General features: G+C 41.9%; 1 protein-coding gene across 2 annotated transcripts in view; it reads right to left on the bottom strand.

The window, feature by feature from the left end:
* Positions 1–6096, bottom strand: part of grid1a (glutamate receptor, ionotropic, delta 1a) — a 269793-nt gene extending 263697 nt beyond the window's left edge. Inside the window, exons 1-3 of one of the 2 annotated variants that reach the window (XM_078932161.1) lie at positions 5630–6012; positions 5108–5542; positions 3631–3786 (exon numbers count right to left, since the gene is read on the bottom strand). In XM_078932161.1, coding sequence (XP_078788287.1) covers positions 3631–3786; positions 5108–5186 — 235 coding nt within the window. In that variant the 5' untranslated portion in view covers positions 5187–5542; positions 5630–6012. Of the gene's footprint in view, positions 1–3630; positions 3787–5107 lie in introns of both variants that reach the window. The other variant, XM_078932162.1, reaches the window with a different exon arrangement.
* Between the last annotated feature and the right edge of the window lie 19259 nt (positions 6097–25355).

The raw sequence follows: 25355 nt of genomic DNA, 5'->3' as shown, positions 1-25355 counted from the left end.
CATCACCAGAGCCATATGTGACCGTCATATAATTTTGAGTACTCTACCAGCTCCAGACCAAGCTCTTGTGTTGTCCATTTCCCATAATGCGAACAGTTTGCCCGATGGGTTTACAAATGATGTTCAGTTCACGACCATTGCACTACCCCAGATTTCCACATCTGATCTTGCAGCTAAACAGCGTGCTGACCCTACAATCCAGCATGTCATTGCCCAGCTTGAACACGGACTCACGCCACCACCAGCTGTGAAAGACCAACTCCCTGACCTGCCCTTCCTTCTAAGGGAAGTAAACAAAATGGAGCTCCTTAACACCCTTCTCGTAAGAAGACGACAGATCAGAGGGGACATCACCTACCAGCTGGTGCTACCGGAGGAGTTCAGAGCTGTGGTGTTATACCATCTTCATGACAAGATGGGCCATCTCGGGATTGAAAGGACGCTAGACCTAGTCCGTTCCCGTTTTTACTGGCCCCGGATGACAGCAGCTGTTGTAAATAAGATAAAAACCTGTGAAAGATGTGTCAAGCGCAAGTCGCTTATGGAACGAGCTGCACCCCTAGTGAACATCAAAACAACTCATCCACTGGAACTGGTCTGCATGGATTTCCTCTCTCTTGAACCGGATGGAAAGACGAAGGACATCCTTGTCATTACAGACCATTTTACAAAGTATGCTGTCGCCGTGCCCACTCCTAACCAGAAGGCCCGTACTGTTGCCAAGTGTCTGTGGGACAACTTCTTTGTTCACTACGGCATCCCGGAGAAGCTTCACAGTTACCAAGGCACGGATTTTGAAAGCCGAACCATCCGTGAACTCTGCGCAGTGGCAGGAATTCATAAAGTAAGAACAACGCCCTATCACCCAAGAGGCAACCCAGTGGAAAGGTTCAACCGGACACTGTTAGACATGCTCGGAACCTTGTCCGCACAAGAGAAACAACACTGGAAAGAATTTGTTAAGCCCCTTGTCCATGCATACAATTGTACCAAAAATGACGTTACAGGATTCTCTCCCTACGAACTGATGTTTGGCCGTCAACCTCGGTTGCCTGTGGACTTGGCTTTTGGCTTGCCCCTGAAGGAGGCCCGATCACCCTCCTACAGGGAGTATGTCCAGGAGCTGAGATCACACCTGGATGAAAATCAACGATTAGCAATTGAGAACGCAGCTAAAATCATGCAACGCAACAAAACCCGCTTTGACCAACATGTTGTGACTGCAGATCTGGACATCGGAGAGAGGGTCCTCGTCAGAAATGTGCGCCAGAGGGGTAAACACAAATTGGCTGACAAGTGGGAGTCAACGGTATACATCGTTGTAAGGAGAGCAGAAAACCTCCCTGTTTACACAGTCCGACCGGAAAACCAGCCCAAACCCCTTCGTACCTTACACAGGGATCTATTACTGCCTTGTGGATTCCTACCCTCACCTCAAGAGAAACTCCCCAAGCAGCGTACCAGAACACCCTCTGTATCTGCACCTACACCTACCATCGAGGAAGACCTTCCGGACGATGATGTGTACATTCAAGTCTCATCTGAACCAGTAAGCTCCACAACTCTAGACACACCTGCCATCCAGCAACCAGATGTCGGGGTTGAGCCACCAGAAACAACCTTACCTGCTGAAAACTTAAAAGCTGTCGAGTCACCCGCTGTCTCAATACCTGCTGTTGCCGCACTGTCACCTGAATCAATTGTACCGACCAACACAGAAGAGGAAGTGACAGAACCCAAAGAAGAACCACTGGCTGTGGAAATTATGAAACCAGAGCCTCAATCAGAACCAATTGACCCTGTTGGGATACCAGATGCCATTACACAGACTGTGGATCCCATACCTCAACTCGAACCCCATGCCGAACCCCCCTCACCATCTGTGTCCGAACCTCTCAGTCCTGAACAGCCAACTCTCAGGCGGACACTACGGACCAGAACCCAACCAGATCGCCTTCAATATGCACATCCTGGGAAACCACTTCTGAAAAGCATCCAAACACTTCTGCAAGGTTTGAGCTCTGCATTTTTATTCGCCCTTCAGGACGACGGGGAAATTTCACAAGACAAACCATGTACAGGGACGTACATGTGAACAAGGGGGGGAGCGTGTAACCCGGATCAGTGCCCCACTTGCATTACCAGATTAGAAACACCTGAGCGCTCTTATTTTGGTGGGGCCAGTTCCCTATATTAACATCCGGGTCACATAGCCACTTCCTGTCATCCATGCTCTGGCTGTTGCTGATCTGCTGTTGCTGGCTGCATCTCCTACAGCTGTCGGCTATCTAAACTTGAAACAAAACTCTGTAACATCTTACTGGACTAGTTCTTCGAACAACCACACCTTGAACTAACTACTCTTCGGTCAGGTTTTTTTTTTCCACCCCCACTTCTATCCTTATGGGAAGAACTTTTTGATCTGCACCATATAGGAATGGTGCATGGCGAGCTACCCACGAACTCTCAATGAAAAACTTGATTTACGAACCTAGGAAAAAGGAACTTCGCAAAAGACGCCATACCCAAAGGAAAAAGGAACTTTGAACACCAAAGACTGAAAAATATCCTTGTGGATCCCTGGACACTCCTTTCTCCACTGTCTCAAATTATTGTTTTGTTGTTTTCTTTTTTTAAATACAGTCAATTGATTGCTTTATCCCTGTGTTGCGTCTTCTATCCACACACTCTGGGCTCCATGAGTCGAACAAATCTTCTGTAGGTCAGAGCAAGCTAAGAAAGCGCTACATTATTCATGTCGCTTCATTTCTTTTTTCCATCTTATGTCTGTTGCAACAGCTATAGCTATTAAATCTGAGGACAGCTCTTTTTGTTGTTTTATTTGGAGAGGGGAAGGTGAAGTTTTACTTTATAAAAAGGGAATTAGACCAATGGATGTGTGCGTGACATTAAGGAGTGCAGCTATAAATGACATGGATAATTATTGCAAAAGGGGGAGCTATATTAACTTCTTTCTCTGCTTTCTATGGATGCTTTGAATATCAATGAGTCACTGCAACCTTTCTGCAAAAGGGGCAAAGTACAGATCTTGCAAGTTAGTGCATAAACACAAGTAAATTTAAATAGTTTCAATGACATTTTTTACCTTCTACATGTGTGAAATAAGACTAATTTATTGTGTGAAAACTTGTACTTCACATGATTTAAATTGTATCAGCTAAAAGGTGATCTGAGATGTTTCTCTACATTTTGATCATCTTCAAAGAGTCTCGCTCCTTATATTTTCTTTCAGATACCCAGCTCTAACTCGATGCTTCCACCTAGCTTTTCCAGTTCAGAAGACACCTTTTTATTATTATTTGTTTTCTGTGACTACAGCAACGCTCTTGCAGGTGGCATCACAAACGCACGGACGCCTGTGCACCAACGCATCACAGCCCATGTGACTCATCATCTCGCCCACCGCATTTCCATGTTCATCCCAGCCCGACAAAAACCAGAGCAGTCAGGACATTGACAAGCAAACATCACACCTCCCGCCTGACTGTCACACGAGACGACTGAGTACAGATATGCTCCCGGCACTCAGAGGAGATCCAGCCAAAAGAAAAAAAAAGAAAGAAAAAAAAAACACCACTGCGGGGGTGTAGGAGTTGGGGGACAGCTTACCTTCCTGCACAGCCTGAAAGGGGTTGTTGGGCTCGATAAGTTTCACAGAGTGCGTGATCTTCTCGCTATGCAGGATGTCGTCGCTCAGACTCAGGTCTGAGATGGCAAGCTGAAAGATCTCGTCGTCTTTCACAGCGTTTTCCTCGAATATGGCACCTGTTGAGGGAAAGCAGAAGTTATCTGGAGGAAGCACTCAGATAGGTGGATGCACGATGAAGCTGGATACAGAAAAAGTATCAGGTCTAAAGGAAAAACCATTATTGTTCACATCCATTTTTAACAGTCAAGCATGTATGTTAAACACTCGTGTGCGTTTTGAAACTCCAGTTGCGCTATTTCAGCACCATGGACAGCGGAATGCTCTCCAAATGATCATCTGGGTGCAAATGGTGGCCTGTCAACAATCAAACTAAGAAATTAAACGCCTCTCCTATTTATTAGTTGCACCCTGTGTGCTCAGCATTATGTGACTCATGCAGGAGGCGTATTGCCCCCCTCACCCCCACCCCCCGAAACGCACATTTATACAAATGGCATCAGCTGCTATCAGGAGACCACATGTATCACAGTAAAGGGCTTTGAGGGAGCAAAAGAATATAATTGGCGCAGCCTAACGTTTTGAGAAGCATCAGCCAATATCATTTGGATGAAGTCCCGCCGCTGTATTAAGCCAGTGACTGAGCACCTGCTGCGTGCCAGACTGTTGCAGTATAAACTGAGAGCAGCAGCAGAGGAGCAACCAGACAAAATGTTGCTCAAAGGGAATATTTTTTTATAATTCTTGTTATTTTAAATAAAATATCACCCCCTATTAAAAGCGCCACCACCCTAAAAATAATATCTAAACGATGCTCAAGGTTCAGATCTGTTTGAGCATCATGAGTTGAAAGCCCCTCCCCCCCCTAAAAAAAGATCTCTGCATCTCTGGTTTGAAGTTTGACTACAAAGAGCCTCTATTCCGTTTGCATTTTTTAAAGCAAACTCCCCTCTGTCTTATTATTGACAATGCAGTCACGTTCCGCTGAAACTTGAAGCGCAGGAGGCGAGCTCGACGTGCAAAACAAGTCTCAGTTAATTTAGCTGTTGGACATATATACCCCCCTCCTTATTATTCTAACACGCTTCAATGAAACAGGCCGTTCCGTTGAAGGAGGATCTCGTCGGTGTTGATTATTTGATGCGGATGCAGACAGCTTTCCACGAAAAGTGAAAGAAATGACTGCAGAACACCGGATAAACGAATGGTGATGGTTTCCAAAAATAAAACTGATGTCTTTGTAAAAGTCGGGGGAAACTGCAAAGCGCCAACTTTTCAACTCGTTTGAGACTCCATGTGTGTGTGTGTTAGGGTTTTCTGGAAGCGACTATTTATCACGCCTTTTGGCAGAAATGCGGTGATCAGGACTGCGTGAGCAGCTTTAAACCCCCTCCATTTCGCCTTCAACATCATGGGTACCACCGTGCTGTTTAAGCTTACCGATATGTATGATTGAATCCGCTTTGGCCGAATTGCATTGCAAAATCCACAAGGAAAGGCAGATCAACAGCGGCTCCATCTCTGGATTGCAGGGAGACGGCTCATCCAAGCCCTGCTCGGCTGTACTACGCTGTCCAGAGGGATCTCCAAGAAAGAAAAAGAAAAAAAAACGATAAAAAAGGGGGGGATAAAAAAAATGAAAGCCCAGAGAGTAACAGTTGACGGTCCTTCTTCCAGCGGATAAGGATCAGGTAAACCCCGGCGGGAACTCAGGACCGCGCAATCCGACCTCTGAAAGGGGAGCTTGGGAAGGACTTGGAGGACCCGAAGGGGACCCGGACTGAGACTGAAAAGACAGGTAACCCGGAGAGAGCCCGGCGCACCTCCCTCTCACTCGCTTCTCTCCCCGCGCTCCGGAGTCTGAAGCATGGCAAGCTGCGGAAAAAGAAATAAAAAAATAAATTGGGAAAAAAATACGCGGAGGTGGGACACCCCTCTAACTGCACACGGGAAAACGCTCACACGAAGAGATGCGGGGGGGGGGGGGGGGTGGCGAAGGGGGAGTTGAAATCTCTTCAGTCCTTTCTCCGTCACGTGACTGCAGAGACTTCACGACTCAGCTGCTGTCCCGACAAGCCAGGTAGAAATGATTCGGACTTGCGGCGGAAAGGCGCACGGAGAGCGGATACTAACGAGCAACTTGGAGCGGGCAGAACGCGGAGCAAAAAGAGATTAGAAAACAAAGAAAAACGCTGGGGCAAACTGTGCGCCAAAGACTGCAATCAAAACAGGTTTGACTAAGGAAGGTGAAAAAGTCGATAACGTTGTGGACTTTTTGGAGAAGTTGGAGGGTTTGAGAGAAAGCGCCGAAGAAGGACTCGCTCCTGCCGCACTCCAGCGGCGACGGAGCGCAGCCGATGTGGCACAAAGCGGGATTTACGCAGCGCGATGCTCGGAGAGAGCGGATGGAATGGATGAAGCGCAGACCTGTCAGAAGCTCCTTGACTGAACCAAAGATAACACCAAACCAAAAAAAAAAGAATCTGTGAAATTTTTTGAAGCGAAATTGTGCGTAGCTTGTTAGGGTTTTGCTATAAAAAATATCCCTTTCTGAATGTCATTATTGTGACCTTAATGATGTGTTCAAACAGGGGGTTCATTCGTTCATGCATTTGTCGTGGCGGTTCCACCCCACAAAAGAGCAAAGGACAACGTGAACCTGATGGCAAAACAAGTGCCGCAGACCCACAGATTTGCATGTTAGGCATAATCTTACAATTAAAGGATATTTCTCGTGACTAAAAAAGCGGAAATGTCTCTTAATTGTTCGGTTAAGTCTTTCACGGCACATAGCAGAAACTTTCAGCACCACCTGCTGTGGACAGCTCCTTCAAAGTCAGACATGAGACATCAACGGAGAAACATGGATGCAGACTTAATAGGACGAAAATGGACTGCAAAGCATCACGTGGTCCACTTTGTGCTTTTTATTTTTGTATAAAATATGCAAACTATAAGTCTGAAAGTTTTTTTCTTTTTTGATAAGTCGCATATTGCCCCTGCTGGACAAAGGGGGAACAATAGTTTAAAACCCTCACAAAAAGCTTTTTTTATATTAATATACATTTTTTGACAACAGAACTGAAATGTAGTTTTTTTGAAATTTAAAGCAAATATCACTTTTACCACTTTTAAATCAATAATCCGAATATAATATGGGAATAATTGAATACTCTTTAGTCTTAGCTCATTCAGCAACAGATCAATCAAGACTCATTTCTTCTGGCTTCAAACTGCATGTAACCCTGAGATTTGGAGTGTTTCACTGAGGGGCATAAAAACAGTATACATAATTAACCAACCATGGTAAAAATAAAAATAAAAGAACTATTTTCTGGGACTAAATGCTGCTGTAATTTGACTCAAATAAAATGTGTTTTTTTGCCTAAAAAAACAAGTGATTTGTGCATTCTTTTTTCATGATCTTCTGCAATGCAAATGTAATCACACATATTTAGTTTAGTTAATTACCTTTTCTTAAAGATAAGCAAGATCTGTGATGTTTATCCACACATTAACGTTGAGACAGAACATACAAGTATAGACCATGGAAACATGTTGGATGTTTATTTGTATAAAAATGTAGAAAATTAGTATTTTGCACATGTCCACACCCTTATGGAGTCAGCCTGAAACCTCTCCGCATGGCTAAGACCAAACTGCTGTCTAAGGACACCACAACAAGCCTTGTATGGGGCAATCTAGCAGCTTGGTAAGAAGATGGTGAGAAGGGATTAACTCTTAGAGGACTGGAAGAATTTTGTGTGGTTAGAGATGACCAAATTGGAACTCATTGGTGTAAAGGGGACCGGACGACTGATCCATTTTAAGGAATAGTTGAATTAGGTGAGAAGTTGGAGAGATTTTGGGCAAAAACTTATTTCCATCAGTGAGAGCTTTGAGAGTAAAACGTAGCTGGATCTTGTAGTATGACAATGATTCCATACACATTGTCCTGAAAACCAAAGGTTAGCTATGTGAAATGCATTTCAAGGTTTAGTAATGGCCTAGCCAGTCTTTGGACCTCAATCAAAAGGAGCAGATGCTAGTCCACCCTGGCCCTCAATAGCCACAACCCTGCCTGTTTTCCTGCTCTCCCTGGGCTGCTTGATACCTAAATCAGGTGTGTTCGGTCAATCAGGATGTGGAATCACTTGAGTCAGCTAATCAGCAGCAAGCTGGGCAGGGAGAGCTGGAATACAGGCAGGGTTGGGGCTCTTGGGGACCAGGGTTGGCCAGCCCTGGAATTGAGAATCTGTGGAGGGAGTTGAAAATCCATGTTGCTGAGCAACAGCCCCAAAACATCAAAGCTCCTGAAAAGATCTGCATGAAAGAATGGGCCAAAACAGAAGGTGAGCAGACCTGGAGAAGTGTTTGACCTTGGTCTTCACCATCCAGTGTTACATTACAAACTATGGAAGTGAATTTCTGTCATTCACCAAATAATTAATTTCTTCTCTTTAATAAAAAAATAATTTACAGTTTTGTTTCTTGGATTCTTTTTTTTTTTTTACATTCTGTGTATCACAGGTAAAGTGTATTCATGATAACACACAGACCTCTTTTTTATTTTCAAATAGGTCAACTTGCAAAAACTGTGAATCTGTGACTGTCTGATACAGTTTTATAAAAATTGTATATATATATATATATATATATATATATATATATATATATATATATATATATATATATATATATATATATATATAGCACACAAATAAATATTTATGTTTCTCTCAAATGAAACACAAAAACAACAAAAAAAGACAAAAGGAATCCGGAGTTTCACTTATATTGAGCTTGTGAGTGTGTAGTTCAGCATATCGAACATTATCATATAAAGTGAGTGTTTTGCTTCTGGTGTGGAGGTGAGGCGTCAAAATTCCACTTAGTAAGAATGCTGCCAGATACATTTATTGCTATCATTTCAGTCATTATGCCATACAGGCATGTGGAAACTAATGTATCTCCTCAATTATTTATATCCTGCATATAAAAAAGGCATTCAAAGGAGTAGTGCTGTGTTTTATATTGAGCAGAGGAGGGTCCTGTACACCAATAACACTATATTTCAATTGACCAATATCTTCAATTAATCTAGCCAACTATTTTAGATTTTTCTAGTTTTATTATTCACATCTTTGTAGTTGTTAACATCCTTTAACTCAAAGTGCCAAAAGTTAAAAATGTCTTCTTTGAAGTGCTGTCTCTTCCTCACACATCCATTTGTGTTACTTTAATTTGGTCCCGCATTTCCTTCAAACAGTCACCGACACATAAGTGGATAGGTCATGCCTGCTCTCAGCACTGAAGGTGGAATTTCACACAAACCTTAGTCATGATTTTTATGGATATGAGCAATGGAGTGCAAAGGAAAGACAGATTTTTGCTCCTCCCTCTTGGAACCCGGCCAAAGAGAGAAGGAAGCATTTGTACATTCAGTGCATTTGCTTCTGAGTGCACGAGTTGAAGCCTATTTAACACTGCCGTTCCAACGGCAGCCTTTCTGCTCTCTATTTTGGAGATGGAATCATAATGGATGTTGTAAAATCAGTCAGAGTTTCAGCACTTTTTGAAACTTCAGCCTATTGTCTTATGAATATATTTTTATTTCAATAAGGTTTGTTTTTGGCACCGCACTTCTTAAAGACAAAATTACAGCCACCAGTCACAATCAGTAATCAATCTAACTGCTGTCTACCGAAATAATGGAACAGAAACAGCAGGATGCAATCAAATGTCCTATGCATTTACACAATCAGAGCAGCTTCTGCAGTAACAGACAGTAACATGTGCTTCAGAATAACAGCAGCAGGCACACTCCATAACAACAGGCATTACAGGATAATTACGCATTGATATCAGATAGCTAAAAAAAAAAAAAGACGCTTTCTAACATTTTGCATTTGTCAATCCTTTAATGACCCTGGATGTGGTTGTCAGAAGCCCATGCACCAATTTGAAGAAGGGTAAGACGAGTTGAAAATCTATTCATGTCAGGAAGAAATGTGCAAGGAATAGTAATAGGTGTCTGCAGCACTTGAGGTGAATAAGGAAGGCTCTCTCTTCCAAATTCACAGCCTGAAGTAAGATTATAGATTTATCATGTTATGGGAGAATGAGCACAACCTCCTTGACAGACCCAGAATTTCAATGTACAATTTGTTGATTCTGAACAATGTTTGCATGTATGTATGTACAGCATGAAAAAGGTAAATAACACGAAGGTTGTGAAGAAAAAATAAAACATGTTAGCAATCATGTGCAACTGAAAGCTTCAATCTGTCAAGCAGACGTCAGGAACACTGCAGCACAACAGGTTTGAAAGTTTTGCAGCCAGGAATTCAGGTTTTAGACCATGATGCAACCTTCAGACATTGTCTCATGGCATTAGGGCTTGTTAGAACATGGTACTGCCCCTACAAGGTCTAAAATTAACATAAGGTCAAGGCATGTTAAAGTAAAAAAGTAAAAAAAAAAACTCCACGTGCCCCAGAGAGATTGAAACATTTTAACTTCTCAAGATATTTTTTTTCCTTTTGATTCATCTTGCCTTCATACAAAATGAACACAAGTTTTAGCATATTTAAATACATAACACATCAGAGACTGAACTTTTTTTAAAGGATTTTTTCTTTTTTTTTTTTAACTTGTCCTGTCCAACAGCTAGGCAAACAGATGAGAGCTGAGGGCCTCTTGTGTTGGACATATTTTATTTTAACAAGAGGGGTTATTCATCTTCAGACAAACCAAAGGTATGTCTGAATAAACCCCTTTTGTAATTGAGGCCAAACTTTATTAATTTCAATCATGTTTGAAAATCTTTGGTGTTGGACCGGACGGAAAAGGAAAGAGGGGAAGAAGAGAGAGGGACGTTAGAGAGAGGGGGGGGTAGGAGGGTGATAATAGGAGGGGAAGGGGGGTAAGACCATGAAGCAGCATAGAGCAGGCAGGTTTACTGGTTGTTTATCGTTACGGTACGGTTCAAATGTAGTACAAAAAGGGCGGGGCCTGTTCACACACACTCAAATATTATCAACACACCTGCTAGCCGCAAAAATGTCCACATGTCAACATGCACACAAAACAGATAGTGTTCACGAACGCATACCTATGCCTTTAAACCAACTAGTGAGAAATCTTTCATTCAATCATGCAAACTATTAGTGCAAAGGTGAGCTAACACCTGTGCTCAGGTGAGTGTTTATGTTCTTCTAAAATGGATGGTGGAATGTGAAAAGAAGGAGGAGGAGCGCCCAGCCACCCCCACACCCATACCCCCGCCGCAGCAGCAGCGGCAGCCGGAGCCCCCCCAACGCCACACGGGAACAGGCAGGGAACAACCGCCCCCCGGGCGACCAAGACCGCCACCCAGGCCAGGGCCAGCAGGACCGCCGCGAGGCCCCCAGAGCCAGAGAGCAGGGAGGCGCAGAGGGAAAGAGAGCGCCGCCCCAGCCCAGCCAGGAAAGCAGCCCCCCGCCGCGCCGGAAGAGCCCAACGCAGGGCCCCACCGGAGAGGGACGCCCACAGCCCCAGACGAGCACCCCACCACCACCCAGGAGTTCCGGGCATCCCCCCGCCCCGACCCCAGGTACGAGCCAGGACCCCCCAAGGGAGACCCGCTCCGCACTCCAGGCAGCCACCCACCCGGCCCACGGTTGGTCCAGGTAGGAGCAAGGCAGGGGCCCGCCGCCCCCGCCCAGGAGGGGGGAACCCCGGGGAAAAAAGGGCGGCCCACAAGGGATGTTATAAATATGGCCCGACCAGGCTCGGCCATGTTGGAAGTTTGGCGGGGCCCAGCGTCCAGGGGCAAGGACCAGGACCCACCCCCCAGGGACACGAACACCCCCGGCTCAGGTGTAATATGAACCCCCCCACCGTGCGGAGAGAGCACCGCCGGGCCCAGGGAGCCGGCACCCAAGGGACACGGCCGCCATCGCCAAGAGGCCCGCACCCCCCACCAGGGAAGGGGTAGGGGACAGATGGACCCAGGTCCCACCTTCCTTGTAAAATGTGTGTGCGTGTATGGGTGTTTGAGAGGGTTTGTGTGTGCATGTGTGTGTGTTTATGTTTGAATGTATATATTGAAGGGGGAGGGGTGTGTGTACTAAGGGGGGTGCAGTTAAAATTGGCGAGTAGGGCACTAAGGGGACATCTCCTGATTACTCACAGTGATGTCCCCTCACCCTCCACACCAAGGGGCCCTAAATGTCTAAGGTGCGGTTAAAATTGGCGGGTAGGGTGCCAGGAGGACATCTGCTGCTTGCTTGCAGTGATGTCCAAGCACCCCCCCTACCAAGGACCCTACATGTCTAAGGTGCAAATAAAACCGAAAGAGGGGGGGCCCACTCCATACGGCAACCATAGGAGGGGGGCCACTCCCAAGTAGCCCCCCCCCCAAGGTGCATCGCAGGCTAGACCCCCCACCCCCTCACCCTAATATGAGGTTATATAAGGAAGGGGGTAAGTTGGGGACAGCTGGTAGACTGTCCCCCGGTGGTCAAACAGCCGTCCCCCAGCCCACCCCCAGCAAAGGGGCCAGGGCCACCCAGCCCAGGGGCCCACCCCCGGAGGCGCCGACACCCCAGGCCCGGCACCACCCACCCCACACAAAGAGAGAGGAGCCAGAAAGCGTCGCCCCCCCCCGGAGCAAGCCCAGGCCCCCACCCCCAGACGCCGGCCCTAGAAGAGCTCTGGTCAGGCCTCGACGGGACCGAGGAGGCCAACCGGCCGAGGCAACCACTGATTGCCTCAGCGGAGACCCTGACCCGCTAGCCCCCCCCGACCCGTACTAATAATGGGCCCCCCCTCCCCCCCAGAACGCCCCCCCACAGGACAGGATTTTAAAGGATTTTTTCTTTTTGCAAGGTTATTTTAAGAAGAGACAAATCTGTTTTTTTAAGAAGAGGCAAAGCTGTTTGTGCCCTAGGAAAGGAAAAAAAATATTCAGCTATTTCATTCTTTTTTTTTTTCTAGCTCCCTCACCACATGCCTCGGCATCAGACCACTCCACAACTGAGAGGGGATTGTGGTCGCTCACATAAAAAATGAAAGATGTACATGCAGTTGTGGTCAGGGTTTTCTGGTTTTCTGTCAATAAGTCTGGAATTTTTTGTTGGCTGTACATCAACCAGCTGTCTGTGGAACGCCCAAGGTCTCATAAAAGAAGCATAACATTTTGAAAGACTTGTTTTTTTCTGATTACATGTTTTATTTGGATCATAAAGCGAAATCAAAAGTAAATCGTGCTGTTGTGACAAAGTCATTATTGGACATCAACTGTGTGGGTGCCCATCACTAATTTTGCCTGCAGAGATGTTTGTAAGTCACACACCTCAGCACAGTCGCTCAACCATTTGTGTTGGACACCCTGATGCATTTGAAACCACTGCCTGTGTCAGCTACATTTCACTCCAGCTGTGCCTGCAAGACAATCATTAGTTGAGGGGTTGTTTGAAGGGGATTGCATCCGCAGAGCCAAACCTATGAAATCTACCTTTGTAGATTAAGTCTGCAAAGACAAACAGCCAAATGAGCTGGTCAATCTGCTCGGTGCACTGAAGCAGGAAAACATCTGAAGGTAACTAGTGAAAAACAAGGTGGTGGATTATCATTTGGCTGCTTCAGCGGCACACTATTTTGACATAAAATATAACCAATTGGTGCAGGGGATTATCAAAATGAATAATTGGCCTTTTGGTAAGCTTTATGTTTCCAATTTACTGCTTATTGTGTCTATATTTGCAGCAGTATAACAATGCAGGTACTAAGTTTCAGAGTTGCATTGGCTGGGATAGAAAGAATGAAGACGACACATTGGATGAAACAAAAACGGCCTGAAGGAAGGAAGTTTATTTGGAATGGCTTAAAAACGAAAACACAAGCTCACGATGGAGGACATATAAAAGTAAATTAGGCTTGTAATTGCATTTATGAGTATTTCTTTTTTCAAAAATGCCCTTGGAAAAAGCTTGTAGGTGTGACTTAGAAGGTACCATGGCAAGCCCATAGACAGGAAAAACAATGGAAAGCCCAACCCCTCCCTTCTTGTGTTCCCAAAGAGGAAGCTCCCGCTGGTTTCCAGAAGCCAAAATCCCATAAACTTTAGATTGAGAAATGCACAGTTATTACTCAATCATTTTATTTATCAGAAAGACCATTGCTCTAATACCTGCTTCTTAACATTCATCTTCTGCTTTTTATTTCCTTTCAGTGTCAAAGGGCTGCCGGAGCCTATCCCGGTCACTTGTGGGCGAAGTGACCCCGGACAGTTCACCAGTCTGTCACACACGCATTCACACTCACACTCACACCTAGGGACAATTTAGAGTTTCCGATTGACCTATGGAGCATGTTTTTGGACGGTGGGAGGAAGCTGGGAGGAAGCCGGAGACCCCGGAGAGAACCCACACATGCATGGGGAGAACATGCAAACTCCACACAGAAAGGTCCCTCATTTATGGCCTGTTTCAGGTCCCCCAACCGGGACTTGAACCGGGGGCCCTCTTACTGTGAGGCAAAAGCGCTAACCACTGCGCCACCGTGCAGCCTAAAATTTCTTAAAGATATTTTTTCTTTATCGCAAGTTCTTCAAGTTATTAACTGACCAATCAATTGTCTGAGGTGTTTGGTTGACAGATTTTAGGTAGCCAATAGCGGCAGTCTTCATCCATACAGGCTATGAAGGCCTTTTCTTTTTTATTTTGAAGTTCTCTTAAAAGCGTTAAAAAAAAACAATGATTTTTCCGTGTCTCTCAGTCTCAATGTGGATGAACCAGGAGTGAAAAACTATAAAAATAAGAAAAAAGGTTACCAAATCAAGATTAACGTTCGCAGATTCAAATGGTTCTCTCTCTGACTGTATAAAGGGAAAGCTAAATACAGTCTGTGTTTCACAATTTTGCAATGACACTGTTTCCATTAAAGCCTAATTATGCAAATAAACACAAACCAACTCACACGATAAGTCATTCAAAAACCCGAATACGAACAATGAAAACGCAGCGTTCAAGAGGTAGAGGCGGGGAATGAGGTGGGGACTCACAATAAGCCCACTCCTGTTTGGCGACACTAGTTGCCATAGATACGATGACTCAGAGCAACCCAGACTAATTACAGTCAACTGTTTTCAATATGGCGGCAGCCGTATCAGGAAGCAGTGGTAAGAGATTTTTGTTGCGCCGGTAATGCTTGGTTTGGGGTGTGAGGGGCTGTGAGCTGGTGGGCGATCATGTAAACAGATGGATGACTGGAAGTGAGGGCAGGCTTACTTCACCCCGCCCACCACTCAGAGGCAAATTTCTAATGAACTTCTGCTGCTTTGCAGAAACCATCTCCTAAAAGCCTGCCGTTTTTTTGTTTGTTTGTTTTCTTAGCTAAAAACCACACTGGGAATGCTTTTAAAATATGAAAGATTATTGGAGCGGAACTTTAAATGAAACTTGGACCAGTCTGAAAGTAGTTATGCAATCTTTCTTATAAATCTGTTGTTTTTTTTCCCCCCCTTCAAGCTGTTTTTTGATGCATGGGGGTGTCAAAGTCCATTGCAGCTGTCATGTGAGAGGAAGGTTAAACGCTGGATGGGTCATTTGCTAATCAGAGGCCACACAGAAACAAATGGAGACAAACAACCTTGCACACTCTGACGCATAATAGTGCTCTCCGTGCTCTCCGGAAAACAGAGAATCTGCTGTCCCGTACATGCATGAAAAAAGAAGGTGAAACCTTCAATCCTTGCACCTCACACTAAATTAGTGTAGACTTTTCTACAACCTACCCGGTTTACTTGGTTTTTAAGTAAGAATTGCACAAGTTGTGTGACTACAATACTGCTTCTCTGTATTTTGTTCACGCAAATTTTGACAATATTCTTCCATCAAATCTGAGTTTAAGCTCCAAGGCCAGTTGGTTGTCAACCTGTCGTCTGGCAGAGTTTCCCACAATTTGCCTCATGCTGCTCCTACCTCTCTCCTCATCTCTTGCTCTCAATCTCTAACCTTCACAGAAGTGCTCGGAAGATCTTTCGCTCTTGCTGATATCAGGTGAGGACGTTATAAAAAGACTAGAGTGTTAGAATTCTGCTCATTCATGGTCTTCTCTCAACTCCTTGGGGTTCCTTCTTTCCTGTTGATTCACAAGACAACTTCTTGACAGGTCAAAGCTTTGGGGCTTATGACAAAACCTGAGGAAATGAGTGGTACTAGCAGGGAGCCAAGAGAGGTGTTTTTGCTCCAAATGTAGCTTTAAACTCTCAAAATCCATCCTGAAAGTCAACACTTTTTTGCACATATTTGTCTCCCGGAGGTTAATTCTCAGCCTTGATTTATTAAAATTGCTTGCAAATCTGTCCCCAAGGTGAGAGCTTACCTTTTTTGTCTTGTTTGAAAGTATATATAATTTAAAATGAAATCTAAGCATCCATTACTGTGCATTTAGAGTGCGCCTGCAGAATTTGATTAATTAGCCAGGATTCCTTAAAGGGTTTAGTAAAACAATGAGTTGGCTTGTGGTGTACAATAGTTTTGGATTTAGATACATTAAAAATATTAGAGATTACTCAGATAAGAGAGAGTTTAGAATATTTTAAATGTGATGGTAAGACTTAACACCCATGCAAAAATCATAATGAAGCTGACAGTTGCACATTATTTGATTGGACTGCAACTTAATGTGAAGGATGATCCTTGATGGGAGACACTTGTCGGAACAGATAGGAGTTGAATTTTACCACTGCAGCTCCTTCTTTCAGCACCACTTAATCTCCTGACATGTCTAAACATGAGTATCTGTGAAGGTCAAACGAATCAATTATTTTGTCCAAGAATTTATTTTAGCTGGAACAAATTGAATTCCAGGGAGCTCAGACAGAAATTCTCATAAAGCTGGCTAAAAAACATTGAAATGTATTAAAAATGTTTGGCATTCATAATTTCTGTGAAAGAAAAGGTTAACACTTTAGCTTTTCAATGAATAGATTGGTTGAATATTCATGCAAATGAGTTGTTTTAACTGATTAGTCCTGTGTTTGTCGCCGTTGATGGATGTGGAGGACAAAATGCAGGAAGCTGGAGTGAATTGATTGTTAATAAAACAACCTTCCCCAGCCAAATAAATAAAAAAAGGAAAGAAAGCTGGAAAACATGACAGATCTTTGAGCAAATGTAGAAATTCAACAAATAAACCAAAAAATGCCTCGTTTTTGATTTCTTTAATCAACATTTATATAAAGGCCTAGTGACCATTAAAGGGTAAAAAAAATGAACTGAATTTATGTCTCAAACTTTTTTGTCACCTTTTATTAATGTCAACGTCTCCATTTTGGGGGGTTTTCCACTGTGAAATGCCAATTTCGGAACTAATGTATTTAGCAGTTTGCCTTAACTACTTGCTTCCTGCAATAATATATTTCATCAATAAACAATTTGCCAGAGGAGGCATTTATTTTAGTTTTTATGGACTCATCGTAGGAAAAACAACAACAATTATGTTGATATTTTTGATACAATATCCAATAAGCCTACATCAGAACAAAACATTACGATTTATAGCCCTAAATGAAGGTGATCTTAAAGAAATTGAGTTTATCTTTTGACTGTATTTTTTGTCCTGCTCATAGGTTGCGTCTTTGTTAGCTTTTCTGGGGTTCTTCTATGGCTTGCAATTGCAAACTTACACGTTTTTCAAAGTAAAAAAGCCCCAAAACAGCTCCAAAAGAACGCATAAAAAAAAGACTATTCAGAAACGACTAAAACAACACTTTTTAAAATCAGTTTAATGTCACTTATAGCCAAAAAAAAAAAAAAAAAACGAACAACTATTTCCTAAGACATAATTTCTGCAGAGCTGCAGTAGTTCATTAGATCCATGCAGATCTCCTCTAGGATCAATGATGTTTTGGGGCTGTTTCTGGGCAACACAGACTCTCAACTCCCTCCAAAGATTTTCTATGGGGTTGAGACTGGCTAAGGCACTCAGGACCTTAAAATGCTTCTTGTGAAGCCACTCCTTCATTACCTGGGCAGTGTGTTTGGGATTGTTGTCATGCTGAAAGACCCAGTCACGTTTAATCTTCAATGCCCTTGCTGATGGAAGACTGTGAGGATATATGGCTCCATTCTTTCTTTCCTTTATACAGATCTGTTGTCTTGGTCTTGAAAAACAGTCCCAGAGTATGATGTTTCCACCCCCATACTTTACAGTTCTACAGTTCTATTTTGGTTTCATCTGACCATAGAACATTCTCCTAATCCTCTTCTGCATCATCCAAATGCTCTCTAGCAAACTTTAGACGGGCCTGCACATGTACTGGCTTTAGCAGGGGGACACGTCTGGCCCCGCAGGATTTGAGTTACTGGCGGTGTGGTGTGGTAGCCTTTGTTAACTTTGTGTCAGCCCTCCATGCAGGTCATTCACTAGGTTCCCCCGTATGGTTCTGGGATTTTTGCTCACCTTTCTTGAGATAATTCTGACCCCACGGGGTGAGATCTTGTGGAGATCCCCAGATGGAGGGAGATTATCAATGGTCTCTTAAGTCTTCCACTTCCTAATAATTGCTCCCACAGTTGATTTCTTCACACCAAGCTGCTTATCTATTCCAGATTCAGTCTTCCCAGCCTGGTGCAGGTCAATTTTGAATAAGGTATCCTCAGACAGCTCTTTGGTCTTGGCCATAGGGAGTATGGAGTGTGAGTGTTTGAGGTTATCGACAGGTAAAGATAACCAGTTCAAACAGGTGACAAAAATACATGTAAAAAGTGGAGGACAGAGGATCCTCTCAGAGAAGAAGTTACAGGTCTGTGTGAGCCAGAAATCTTCCTTGTTTGTATGTGATCAAATACTTATCCCACCATAATTTGAAAATTAATTATTTAAAAAGTAGGCAATGTGATTTTATGGATTTTTCCCCCTCATTTTGTCTGTCATAGTTGAGGTAGACCTAGGATGAAAATTACACGCTTCTCTCATCTTTTTAACTGGGAAAACTTGTAAAATTGGCAGCTGATTAAGTTCTTTTTGGCCCCATTGCATGTCCTCCACCATAAGTGAAATCTCACAAGAACATGCTAAAATATTACAGTGAGTCTTTAAATTTAATCTTCAAAATAATTTGTTTAAAAATTTCCTTTAACATGTTTATTTTTAAATATTTCACTGGATAAGGGTACAGAGGAGGTGCTGAGGGGCAAAGCATGATGGGAAAAATAAAGACGAGCTGTGGCTGGGAGAGTTAAACTCAAACAAGGTATGACAATGAAAAAGGTACAGAATCAGATAGAAAAACAACTAAACAGAATTGTCAAAGCAAAAAAGAGTTGCAGAAAAAACTCTAATCTAAAGGTCCAGCACAGTTGACTTCTCCACTACCTCTAAACACATAAACTTGTTTCCGTATCAAGGTCTGAGGCTTTTTAGGAAAAGCTAGGAATGAGACATGCTGCATTCTGGCAAGCTTGAGTTTCCAATCTGTCAGTCATGCTTCCCAAAATAGTTTTCAGTCACAGCATTACAATGAACCAGCCTGGCAAATGTCCATGTCTTTTAAATTTCACCCCTCTAATCTGTAACATGGGATTCTGATTATACAGTAGCAGACTCAGCCCCCAATTGAAGCAGCACTGATAATATAAAGCTGCGCATGCAGAGGACAGAGCTTAAATTCCCCGAGGAGAAACCCCCCTCTGAGTCTTTGCGGCATTGCAGCTTCCAGCCCAAGCAAACAATGTGGAGTGGCCAGCTTTCTCTTCATTAGAGCTTCAGACTAGTCTAACCCACGGAAGGCTCAAACCAGGGTCTACATTTAAGGTGTTGTAGTTTGTACCTTAATGTTTTTTTCAACAACACAGACCTTTGCTAAAACATCTTGTATACTATGGGAAGCTGCAGTCTAAAAGAACTCCAAAATACATCAAATTTTGAACTATCAGTGTGAACACAAGTGGCTTTGCCAAAAGGGCTTTTTGGAATGGACGTGCTGTCCAGGTGCTTCAAAAGCAGAACTAATTCTGTGATGAAAATCTCAGTGTGAGCTCAGGAGCCCTTCTAAGGATCTGTCAGTGAATGTCTGAATGCCGCATCTGCAAAGATAAACGCACAGATACTGCCTGCAGCTGGGCAAAGTTGAAAACTTTCCTGTAGTCTGACAGATCCGCCTTTACCTGTTGTTTTTAAAATCATGGCTACTGGGTCTTCTGTGCCAAAGAGTCATTCTGTTTGTCATCAAAACACATGTAATAAAGGTTAGTGTGTCAAAACAGCACTTAAGCCTCAATTTGTGCTGCATTGGAAAAGCAGTCGCATACTGAAAATCACTGAAGCTGCTTAGAAAAGCAGAAATTGAAAAACATTTTTTAGAATCACTGATTTTCCCATTTCTCAGTGGAGAAAACAGACAAGTGTCCAACATCCTGAAAAAATACAACACTCCATTTAAACATGCTATTTTTCGGAACACGAAGTTTCAACAGTTCCTTTTTATCTTTGCACTATGATTATTTGCTAATCCTAGACTTCTGATTGCAGCATTCAAGAGTGCTTTACAACTAGAATAGTCCTGTGGACTGTGGAAAATATAAAATATTCATTTGGCTTGAAAAGAGCAACCCGATTTTTTAAAGACGTGCAGCTCTAATGCCGCCTTCCCTGTTCAAAGAAAAATAACGTTCCGTCAGCCCCAGATAGTTTTAATTATTAAATCTATGTGATTGTGAAAAATTCTGAAAATCAAAATGATGTGATTCACCAGAACAGAAAGTTTCAGTAAACTAATTTTAAAATAAAAACATAAAATGGAATACATATTGTTCATTAGAATGTACAACAGTTCAATCACTGAATTTGAAAAAAAAAAACAAGTTAAAAAAATGGAAGAGTACCAATCCATACTGATATCCAAGTTAATTTGAAGGAAAAAGCATCATGTATTTATGTCCCACTCTGATCTTTCTTTTGATTTATTTTAAAAATGTGTTCCTATATGTTTTTTTTATTATTATGATCATGCTGTTTTTAGGCAAAATCTAAAAAAAAAAAATGTCATTTTTCTGGGACATTTTGTAGAGAGCAATTTCAGAGGTATCCAATAAGCAATGGGTCTTTAAATGTATCTTATTTTTTCTGATTTGGAAAGGTTTAAGAAGGAATGGATAATCAATCTAACTTTATTTCAATCAAACTTCGACCCATTCTGCATTATTTATTTTTTTCTGCTTGTCATCTGTCATTTTCTAACCTCCTTCCACTCCTTTTGCTCTAAATGTGTGATGTGGTAGCTGCTGCACCTCACGCCACTCCTGCTAAATTTGAACTATACAGACACCTTCACACATAGAGTAGCTGACCGATTGCCAGGAAAAGTCAAGTTTCTACAACAGCTGCTTGTTTGGGGGAAAATTGCTGTAAACAAGCTCTGACTGAAACACATTTAAAAGAAATCCAGGTGGGGTCTTGAGTTAAAGTTATGAAGCTCCTAACTAAAGAAAAAAAAGAAGCTGACACCAAGACTTGGAGAGCAGCACTGAGTTCATTAGAGGAGATATCGGGCTATAGCATGTGCAGAACAAGATGATTAAAAAAAGGCAAAGAAAAATGAACTCACACTTGGCATTAGTAAGCAGGTAGCCAGATTAATCCCCAAAACTGACATAAAGGCAGAGACCTTTCAGTTGGATTAGGTTTGGGATTACTCAGATGTTGGATTTTGGAGCAGATTAACATTTTTAGCTTGAGCTATCAGGTTTACAGACACAATAAAAATTCCTCCTCAAATTCCAACCTCTTTAAAGTCCTTAAAGATTTTTTTCACTTTTCCTATTATCCTTTATTTAACGAAAAACGTACAACCAATAAACATGCAATCCAAAACCCTATTTAAATCCAACCCCAAACCTAAAGAATGAAATAAAAAATCACCAGAGTACAAGTTCCCAAAGTATGCTGAAAGAAAAGGCAGAAGTCATCATGAATTTTTCAGACAACTTTACAGCAAAGTACAACAGACATGTAGAGCGTTCATTCAGCAGGAACGCAGGTAGAACAGACAGAGGGAGATTGACAAGAGGCATTTCAGATTCAGAAACAGTTTCTCACTTTGCGTTTCTTCGTATTTGCAAAACTTTTTTTTTTTCTTCATTCCAGAAAATCGCACATTGCTTTAAGCATTTGCTCGTTGGTCTGCTGCAGTCTGTCTGCATCCACATTGTTTCAAATTGTATCCAGAGGTGGAGCTAGAACATTTTACATGGGTGCAAGACAGGTGGCAAATGGGAACAGCAGAGTGGAACGCCATTACAAATGAAATGATCACAAACAAATATTTCAGAGTGTTTTTTTAATCAATGAGTTATTAAAGAGTTTTCCAAAAATAAGACCTTTCTCTCACCAAAGCATGGAAAAAAAAATAGATTTTAAAAGGCAGATGCCCTCAATTGCCCTCCCATAGCTCCGCCCTGATTGCATCTTAATGAACTAGTCAGACTTTACTTCTGGTAGAATTTCATTTTTAAATGAAGCAAACTATCAAATGAAGTAAACTCTAATGCAGACAAATAAAGGGCAGAGTAAGAATCCAAAAAAACTTGCCAAACTTTATTTTTCACTTCTGAAAATTTCCCTCTTTTTAAAAGCTAATAGATTTTCTGAAAACTAAAGGAATTTTCTCAAAAGCACCTGATGCAAAAGCAAAGTCACTAAGAGCATCAGTAGCATCTTTGCAGAGGTTGAAAGCAGTTCTTCAGAGGGCCGAGGCACACATTTGACCTGAGTGGGAGGAGTGCCAGCAGAAAAAAAGATCTGCTGTCCAAAAAGAACATTAGAAAAAGATTACAGCACATTGAACATAAAAGCCTCACGTATAAAATAGACTTTTAGTCGGTTTTTATTTCAAAATTAACTTCATTAGAAAAATGCTACATAAACGATCACATGCAACCTTTTTGTTGATGAATTTTCTTCATTTATATCTTTCTTAATCCCCTTTGTACCCCCCAAAATAATCCTTTTAGCATTGAGCCTTATTGTCTTTGCAAAACAGTTGTATTGATATAACTGTTAATATAGATTTTCAATTGGTTTGCAGCATTATCTTTTTTTTACCAAGTTTATTCTTGTCTGAAGCCATGTTTTTTTCCGTCATATCAAAACAAGCCATGCAGAGGAAAGTGTTTGATTAAAAGCTAATACATCACTAGCCTGGAAGCTACAAATTGGACTCTCAGACCCACTTAAGTGATGGTTTTATACGCGGTTTCTTTTATGAACTGAAGTCAAGCACACCCTCAGGGATGATCTTATGACTGAGTTTAAGTGTAAATCAATAAGGGCCTCATTTAAAAAAAAATAGAAAAAATGCACTTTGCTTCATTTCTACACCGATATTCCCAGAGCACATGAGGGAAAGACTGCTTTATCTGTTTACAGCACCCCACCTGCAGACATGTTTGTTACAGATCAAATGTAAAAGGAAGCTTTTCCTGAATATAGCTTCTCAGCAAATGTGACACATGCTGGTGTCTTAGTTCAACCCTGGTGGTGTTTGCAGTTCCTGATTAGACTCAGAGTTTTGTCTTTTCTCGCATCCAAAATATATTTGCAGTTTTAATCTGGATAATTTTGATAATGAATTCAAAATATTAGAAAAAATTGCTTTTTTAGGAGTAGATGTTTGGAAGATGAATCATCTCAGAGAATCTTAATTTTCTCCACTAAATTGGATTGCAGGGATGGTTTGTACTCGGTCGATATGGAATTTAAGTCAATCCACGCCAGCAATAATTATTCCACAAGAGCCTTCTGAACTCTGACCTTGTCAAGCTTGTTGTTGCTGTTTTTTCTTTATTTTTTATTTTTTTTGTATTTTTCTATTTGAAATTATAATTCTTTTTGGCAAAAGAGGGTGAAAGAAGCTGGAAAATATTTACTTTTTTATACCTGGGTTAAAAATCAGGGTTTTCTTAAATAACTTAGTTTATCGAATGGCAACAGAATTGGACAACTACTTTACTAATAAATGCCTTCATCAGGTTTGACTGAGCTCCCTTAAAAATAAAAAAGGTCCTGGAAGAAAGTTATCTTTGTGAGATAGAGCAAGAATCAAAACCTGATTAGGGCTCTGCACCCAAACCTGTATGTCTCCAATAAGCCAGCTGTTCCAAACACACTGTGTACTTACGTGCAGCAGGTCTATCCACTGAAATGCTTCATTGCAGAAAAGAAAACAGAAATTTTATAATTTATACTTATATTTCTGTCATAATCAGATAGCAATATTGTACTGATGGGAAATGAATATAGCCTTAGCTAACAAAATTCATTATTTGGGATTAGGAGAAGGAATTAGATGGTATAGAATGGTATATTGCTTTCTGTACATTCTGCAATAATACCCTCATGGTATAATTCAATGACAATTAACAATCAACTTGGCAACCCTATATAGTTATCATTTTTAATAAAGCAAAAGTGAGTCAATAATTTGAAGAATAAAACACAGAGGGTAGAGTGCGTCATACATTAAGGAACTATACAACTAGCCTGCTGTTTGAGGCAGTTTTTACTTTAATTTCTAACATTTTGTTTATACAAGAAGTCTTTTTCATGATGAGTTTTTTTATTGTTCAAAACATAATATTAAAAACCTGCACTTCCGTGTTGTCTTTTTTTCGCCACACATACAAATAGTTCCATCTGACACGTCTAACAGCTGCATTAAGAAAGCCAGAAAAAGGGTTTAGCTCTCAGAGATCCACAGTAAAAGTCAGAGAATTTTTTTTTTATATAAGAACATCTGCCTTATTTTTCTTCTAACCATTTAAACATCCTGATTTGGGAATAACTAAGCTCCTGCTGCAATCATGTTAAATACTTGCTCAACTCTCCCTTCTTTCATGCTACTTTAACGGAGCCATCATTTACACTGCATCACAGTAGAACTGCTGCCCCTCATGTTAAACTCTGCCTGATGAGAAATGGGTGCTCAGACACAGCAACTCGAACTAAATTTGGCCCCTCTCAAAAACATTTCATATACACGTCTGATATTCATTTCTTTTTATTTTGATGATTAAAAATAAAGTTGTTGGCTGAAAAAAAGTTTTTGGAGATAGCACTGGTAGAGACAACTTTTACCAAATATAATTTGCTGGGGTTTTTTTAAGTTCTTTGTGAATTTTTACAGTTAAATTTAAAGGGAGTTTACAGAATTTTGAATTGGAATTTGGAATTTTGGAAATTATTTGTTTCAAGGAATCAAAACAAAAAAAAGAAAAGAAAGAAGAAAAAAGTACCATGAACTCACCGGTCACTTTATTAGGTACACCTTGCTAGTACTGGGTTGGACCCCCTCTTGCCTTCAAAACTGTCTTAATCCTTAGTGGCATAGATTCAACGAGGTGATGATGCAATTATACACGGTGGTGATGGTGCAGTTCTACACGGCCATCATAGAATCAATCATCACCTCCTCCATCACCGTGTGGTACACTGGAGCCACAACCAGGGACTTAGACTGCAGCGTATTGTGCGCTCAGCTGAGATGGTGATTGGCTACAGCCTTGCATCTCTCCAGGACCTATACGTCTCCAGGACCCGGGGGCGTGCAGGTCAGATAGCAGCCGACCCTTCTCACCCTGGACATGGATTACTTGAACCACTCCCTTCGGGCAGGATGCTAAGGTCCATCTGGACCAGAACC

The sequence above is a fragment of the Oryzias latipes genome, chromosome 15 (assembly GCF_053564925.1).
Source record: "Oryzias latipes strain Hd-rR chromosome 15, Olatipes_Hd-rR_3.1".
NCBI lineage: Eukaryota > Metazoa > Chordata > Actinopteri > Beloniformes > Adrianichthyidae > Oryzias > Oryzias latipes.
Note: the sequence above shows the minus strand (reverse complement) of the source record. Positions and strands in the feature narration are given on the sequence as shown.